The sequence below is a fragment of the Scylla paramamosain genome, chromosome 5, assembly GCF_035594125.1.
Source record: "Scylla paramamosain isolate STU-SP2022 chromosome 5, ASM3559412v1, whole genome shotgun sequence".
NCBI classification, from domain to species: Eukaryota; Metazoa; Arthropoda; class Malacostraca; order Decapoda; family Portunidae; genus Scylla; species Scylla paramamosain.
In genome coordinates this window covers 25,165,056-25,172,555 of record NC_087155.1, presented here as the reverse complement: position 1 = coordinate 25,172,555, position 7,500 = coordinate 25,165,056, and the positions used below count along the sequence as shown (strand labels likewise).

The 7,500-nt window shown below is 44.7% G+C and overlaps 1 protein-coding gene across 4 annotated transcripts in view; it reads right to left on the bottom strand.

The window, feature by feature from the left end:
• LOC135100710 (pyrokinin-1 receptor-like) overlaps positions 1-7,500 on the bottom strand; it is a 128,407-nt gene that overhangs the window by 8,257 nt on the left and 112,650 nt on the right. The window contains exon 4 of one of the 4 annotated variants that reach the window (XR_010268886.1): positions 3,939-5,159. Coding sequence is in view for 2 of the 4 variants with exons in the window: in XM_064003892.1 (XP_063859962.1) it covers positions 4,578-5,159 (582 nt within the window). In the remaining 2 variants the exon portion in view is untranslated. Of the gene's footprint in view, positions 5,160-7,500 lie in introns of all 4 variants that reach the window. The other 3 variants (XR_010268885.1, XM_064003893.1, XM_064003892.1) reach the window with 3 other exon arrangements.

Below are 7,500 nucleotides of genomic sequence, written 5' to 3'. Positions count from 1 at the left end.
CACACACACACACACACACACACACACACACACACACACACACACACACACACATACACACGGATACACACACAAACGGACACAGGACCACAGAACAAACACAGGTAGAGGGGACAGAAATATTTGTTCAGTCTCAATTATGCCTCTGAACCACAATAGATGCAGCCCTTGAGAGAGAGAGAGAGAGAGAGAGAGAGAGAGAGAGAGAGAGAGAGAGAGAGAGAGAGAGAGAGAGAGAGAGAGAGAGAGAGAGAGAGAGAGAGAGAGAGAGAGAGAGAGAGAGAGAGAGAGAGAGAGAGAGAGAGAGAGAGAGAGAGAGAGAGAGAGAGTAGGGACGAGGCTCTAAACTTGCATATAAAGACTAAAGACATAAAAATACAAGTTGTTGCACATAACCCGGAAAAATGACGAGCTGACATCAAGGGCTGCTGTCATTGTTGCCTTTTTTATCACCATTCTATCATCACTTTTACTACACGAGTCGCTCAGAAGGGGATGCGGGAGGGGAGAGGCAGCACACCACGACTACCTGGTGCTTGAGCGACTATGGGTTGGGTTGTCAAAGTTGCAGTGCCGATAGATTAATGAGCAAGTGTTACATGGTGTTGAAATGCTGTGTTTGTGTGTTGTTCTAGTGAGTGTGAAGTGCTCAGGAGGTGTTTTTTGTGTGTGTTGGCTGGTCTCCTGTTGTCCTTTTTTTTTTGTTTTCTTATTTAAGTATTCAGTTATTTTTGGAACATAAGAGGATAAGAGAAGCTGCAAGAAGTCGTCAGGCTTGCACGTGGTGTTTTTCTTCCATGTTAGTGTATTTTTGTTTCTCTCTGTTTTTTCTGGGGATTTTCATAAAAGTGCGTTTGAATTTGAGCATGAAATGTTAATATAAATAGTAGTTTATTGTCAAAATGTTACTTCTACCTACCTACTTTAGCTAGAGTTGTGTGATAAGTAAATTTACCATCATGAACAATCTATACTTATGCTTCCTTTTCTTTTAAGTAGAGTTGCCGTTAAGTACTGAAGACAGAATATACTTATCAATACCTACTGTATAAATACGAGCACTTTAAACATTAACGTCACTTGCCATTTACATTTATACAATCTACACCTCACAGAACAGTCACCATTTATCGAACAAGTCACGCTTTCACTATACACAACACGCTCTACCTCCCGCTAACACCAGCAGCGCACAGACAAGGCCAATAGAGTAGACATCTATTGGCCTTGTATGCAGGTATTGCAACCACGCCACACCAACCCACACGTGTCCACAGCCTCCTTTGAAGCCCCTCCTGCCGCGTCATCGCTCCTCCTCCCCCAGCCCGCGTCCCCTGCCTGCGTGGAGATGAAGCGACATGGAAAATAAGGTCCAATGGTACAAATCCCGTCACTGCACTTCAAATGGCCATCACGGTGACCTGCACGTCAATGGCTGCTGCTCGCGTCACTGGTTCGCTTCTCATCTTTCTGGCCGCGCCCTGCCAGTGCACTCAAACGTAGGGAACTTTTAACAATGGGAATCATCTATATAGTCACTGATTCCGTGCTCTTGTTTCAGGGAGCGGTATTGGGTTGGGGACTTTTAACATTGGGAGTTATCTATATATTTACTGATTCCATCCTCGTGTTTCAGGAAGCGCTATGATGTGAGGCTGTAATATGTGATGTGTAATATGGTAGGTTGATAGGCGACAATAGGTAGGTTTGCTTCATGTAGAGTCTGTCACGTCGACGCTGGATGATTTCTTGCAGGTTCCCCTATTTTCTTATGTTTTTACATGCGAATACTCGTACAAGAAGGCTTTTAATACTGTAACTTATCTACACACACACGGGTGAGCGCGTTTCAGTCCTGGCGTTCATGTTCACCTGACTGTTCACAGATAATGATGACCTGAATTTTCACTATTACATTCAGTTTTGTCTCTTTACCATGTAGGCAATTATTTAGCTCCCGAACAGCATTGCAAGTGCCAAGAGGTCTGTCGCTATATGGTTTTCCTTTTGTAATCCTTCATAGTACTATTCCAGCGTAGGGGTGTGATTACATAGGACTGTATTCTTAAACACTAAACTTTCATTAAGACTATTTTCAAAGGCCACAGGGATGATTGTCTGATTCTCTTGGGTATTCCTTCTCACTGGTGATGCAGAATTGCAGCCTACACCGCATATTATTAAGCGCTAGACAGTCACTGAACGGTATGGCAAAGCAGGGACGGTGACGAGACAATTAAAGATGGAACCACTCCTCTCACTCCCCTGGCACAAAGCAACTGTCAGGATCGAACTCACAACCTTTCAATGACGAGCTCAACACCTTTCCTTGAAGCCAACCCTAGATTTCTCGCTGGAATCCCAAAAAGATTTATGAATATGAGATTGAAAAAAAGAAAAAAAAACTAATAACTTCCATGAAAACCTTTTAAATCTTTTACTGGCACGGTCGCCCCTCTCTAACCTTCATAGCAATGTAAATTCTATGTGCACGGAGTCACGGGAGAGAAAAGAGGGAGAACAGAAAGTTAACTTTGTCTACTTTAAGCTACTGAACTATTTAAGGGGAGTTTAGTACATTGTCTAAAAGATTGCACAAGGTGAAGGAAAACATTTGTCCGGCACTGAAAGGGTTACTTTGAGATAACACGCTAACTCATTTAGGACTGGCACCCTGAAACGCTTTGGTCTTTCACTACTATTTCCAAAGGCCACAGACATAATTAGCCGGGTTGACAAGCGTGTTTCTCCTGCTAATAACATAAAAACCTTGTTAATCTGTCACTACAACCGTAAAAACACTCTTAAAAACCCGTGTCACTTCAACTAGAGCCTTTTGAAAGTAGAAGAGGTACGACGCAGGAATGTTTCAGAATATGGCTGTAGGAATAACGACCATAAGATAAATATTAGAGTGGATTACATAACTTGATGATCATTGGCAGGGTTGTGAGGCGGCACTGAGCTTATGTAATGTTTGTTCAGACACTTACGGATATTGGAAATCATTCAGCCTCCCATCACCCGCCCGGCTCCGGCTTGTTGACTCAATGCTTCCGCTCAATTAAACTCAGGAATTCCGCAAACTTAGAACTGAAACTTGTATATTAGAGAAGGGTAGTCAGAGAGAGAGAGAGAGAGAGAGAGAGAGAGAGAGAGAGAGAGAGAGAGAGAGAGAGAGAGAGAGAGAGAGAGAGAGAGAGAGAGAGAGAGAGAGAGAGAGAGAGAGAGAGAAATCGCACTTTCTTCTCGTTTAGTAAGAAACTTTCGCACACGTGAGACTTAACTTTCACTATTGACTGAGGGTTCCCGTGTGTGTGTGTGTGTGTGTGTGTGTGTGTGTGTGTGTGTGTGTGTGTGTGTGTGTGTGTGTGTCTAAGGCGTTATTCGTAACATCAAAGGTCACGAATAATGCATACCAATTGATTCATTTTCACTCCCTGAGAAACACACACACACACACACACACACAAGAAAACATTAACCTCTACAAAACAACAAAGAATTCTTCGCTCGCTAACTGATATTGTTCTTTTCAATATTAATGATAAATTAACTCTAAATAGATTCAAATAGTAATTCCACTGAAAAATGTAGATAAGTAGAGAGAAAAAAAGTTAAAAAATTAGGCTTAGGATAGAGAGGCTGGTGGTAGTGGTGGTGGTGATATTAGTAGTGATGGTAAAAGTAACATTAAGCCGGTAATGGAAAATAGAATAACACTAGTAATTGTAAAGGTTAATACTGTAGTAGCAGCGATATTGGTAATGGTGGTGGTGGTGGTGGTGGTGGTGGTGGTGGTGGTAATAGTGATAGTGATGGCGACAATTCTTCCACCTTACCAATAAAAAAAAAAAAAAAAAACTCACGAACGGGTCTTGAGAGAAAGGAAGGAACGCACTGCAGAAGGCGCTGAAGACTTGCTGAATATATCTTACTTCCACGGTGCCTCCTTCAGCGTCCTCTTCGGCAGGGTGAGCGAGGTGGATGTCTTTGAGTCTTGGCAGCAGCGTTGAGGGAGCAGAAGACACTAGGTACTGGGCGGGGTGAGGTAAGAAATCTTGGAAGGGCGGCGGGAGGGATGAGCCGAGTTTTGTAGTGACTTCGAGCAATGCTACTGGAGGAGGAGGAGGAGGAGGAGGAGGAGGAGGAGGAGGAGGAAGGAAAGCTCAAGACCTGATCCTTTTTCTCCTCCTCCAACTCCTTCCACCACACACGCTTTCTCCTTCTCAGCCACTTCCCTCTGCTTCTCTCCCTGCCACACCTCGGCTGTACTAACCACACCTCTGGGAACCACAAAGACACCTACATCACCTCACCACTGCTACTTGTATATTCTCCACCTGCCATCACCACTTCAACACCACTCATTGTACCACCCACCACCACCTTACAGCCTACACCATTCATCTATACTCCACTCATATTCTGCCTCCACCGTCCTCCTACGCCCTCCTACACCCTCCAACACCCACCTACACCCCCCACCGCTTTCCTACACTCTCCAGAACCTAGCTATCCTGTTCCCCACCTCCACCAATCTTCACTCTCTCCCACCTCCGCCCTCCAGCAGCAGCCTACACCTCCACGTTCTTCATCCTGCTCATCACCTCCTGCAGCTCCTTCTGCGTGAACTCCTGCTCCACGTGGGTGAGGGAGCAGTCGCTGATGGAGCCGCCGCTCATCACGCTCCCTGACTGGCTCCTCTTCCTCTCATCGGGGGTCGAGCGGGAGACGAAAAGGTCCTCGGGAGTCTCCACGCCGTCGGACCCTCGGATTTTGAGGCTGCTGCAGGGCGTGGCGCGGGCCGGCGAGGGAGTGCCTGACTTGAGGCTATGTCTTCGTGCCATGGTGTACCTTCCCTTCCTGACGGCCATGAGTGTCTGCAGGAGGCGGCGACGGTGGTGGTGGTTGTCGCTCGTGGCGTTCCGGCTCTTCCTCTGTGGCGTGACGGCGACGGCGACGGCGGAGGAGGTGGAGGAGGTGAAGGCTGTGGTGGCGACGGTGGTGGTTGTGGAGTCGAAGACGAGGGAGTAGTCTGTAACTGGCTCAAGGGAGTGAGAGGGGTGCGAGGGGTGGAAGCGGGAGCTAGAGCGGCACCTACCTCCTCCTCCTCCAACGCCGGCCTTCTCGCCCTCCAAACAGCTCCCCAGCGTCACCTGCGGGGGGGAGAGAGATACAGGGAGAGGGGCGGAAAGGCTGTGGCGGTGAGTTATGCACACACACACACACACACACACACACACACACACACACACACACACACACACACACACACTAATGCTCATCTCCATATCTTAGTCTCTGTGTTTGCTGCCTTCTTTCACACACTCATTATAAACAGACCAAACAGATGTTCAGGATACCATATTTCTCCTCCTACTCCTCCTCCTCCTCTTCCTCCTCTACCTCTTTCTCTTCCTCCCCCTTCCCAGGAATCCCGTCTGTGCATGTCCCCGCCAGTGAACCATTGAAGCACCTCTCGAACTTATGAGCTACGTACCCTGACCAGAACTTCAACCGCAAGACATGCCGCGGTCAAGGCCACCAGACGAACCTCAGACAGTTACTCCCGCTATTAATGCCACGTGTACCGTCGAGCTGTTTGCACATTGGTAGTGAACTTATACGTAACGAAACGCATGGCCTATGAAGTAAATAGATGAATAAGATAGATAAATGAATACAAATAAATAAAAAGGTCGAGAATTTGAGAGAAATAATAATAAAACAATACATGATAAATAACAAGAATAAACAATACACACTAACAGAATAAATGAATAAATAAATATAACTAAAAGATTAAGAAATTGAGAAAATAAAAAAGGAATAAATGATAAGTAGTCTGAATAAATAATGAAAAAAAAAAAAAAAAAAAAAAGTGAGATAAAAATATATAAACGATAAACAAAACACTGAAGAGCGGACGGCCCCTCCCTCGTCACGTCGCCAGCTTCCTTATCCAGCATTCACACTCATGCAAGATTCATCAGCGAGACGCACCAAACTTCTCGCCTTGCTCAAGCTTTTACTTCTGTTTTTCCCCCCATAGAAAGGACAAAGGTCTTCCCCTCAGTGGCTAGACGGGCGGGTTAAGGCATGCTGTACCTCGCCACGCTGGTCTGTGTCTTGGAGGGCTGCTGGGTAACGTTACAACTCTTTAGCTTCTCTTGCACCCTCTCGATGAAATAAAGTAAAATAAGCAATTCACTAACTAACTAAATAGATAAATAGATGAATAAACAAGTAAATAAATAAGACGATCCCAAAATTAAGCGTCTCAAACCGCTCAGAGATTCCAACACTGATCTCTCCATTGTAGGTTCAGCTTCCTAACCACAGCACCATCGGGACACTAAAAGTCGCTGTCGTGTGTAAGTATTCTGTCCATAAGTATTCTGTCCATATAAGTATTCTGTCCATATAAGTATTCTGTCCATAAGTATTCTGTCCATAAGTATTCTGTCCATATAAGTATTCTGTCCATATAAGTATTCTGTCCATAAGTATTCTGTCCATAAGTATTCTGTCCATATAAGTATTCTGTCCATAAGTATTCTGTCCATAAGTATTCTGTCCATATAAGTATTCTGTCCATATAAGTATTCTGTCCATAAGTATTCTGTCCATAAGTATTCTGTCCATATAAGTATTCTGTCCATAAGTATTCTGTCCATATAAGTATTTTCCATATAAAAAAAATGTTTGTCATGTATAAATATTGTCCCTATAAAAGCTACCTCAGGTGTGTACAGGAATGAGATAAAAGACTTTGAAGACGCGAGGGAGAGAGAAAATAAAAGATAAAGATTAAAGAAAAAAATAGAAATCACCTATTTTTAACACGAACAATATACACAACACCACAATAGCCAGGCCCACACGACGCTACACAGAAGCTCAACTAAGGCTAGTATTCAAAAGTGCTTTGCTCCTTCACCACGAACACTTCTAAAGGCCACAGAGATGATTATCCATGTTCTCTGGAGTACTTCTGCTAACAACTTATGAATCACTTGAACGAAAAAAAAAAAAAAACACACTTATAAAAACCGGTGTAACTTCAACTAGAGCCTTTTGAAATTAGTGGAGATGCGACGCAGAAATGTTTAGTGATATGGTCCTAAGAATGAGCGCAGAGTATTGCCTCATCACTACAGCCTGGCGTGGGAGGAACCTTGGAACTTCAACACGATACTTTTGTGGAGTGAGTCGCGTGGCGGGACGGGATGGCAGGCAATTTATTCACAAAGGACCTGAGGATCTCTAGAGCATCGCCCCTCCTTCAGGACTGATTGCGTGGGCTGGAGGAAGATCACAAGTCCCTCAGCTACTCGTGAAGGACCTTGGTGGCTTGTGGTCCGCGAAAATATCCTTACGTGTAGGATGTTTAGGCAGTGTAGGATTATAGTGCTATAGAAAAGGATGGGTAGAAATAGATAGTGTGTTAGAGAGAGAGAGAGAGAGAGAGAGAGAGAGAGAGAGAGAGAGAGAGAG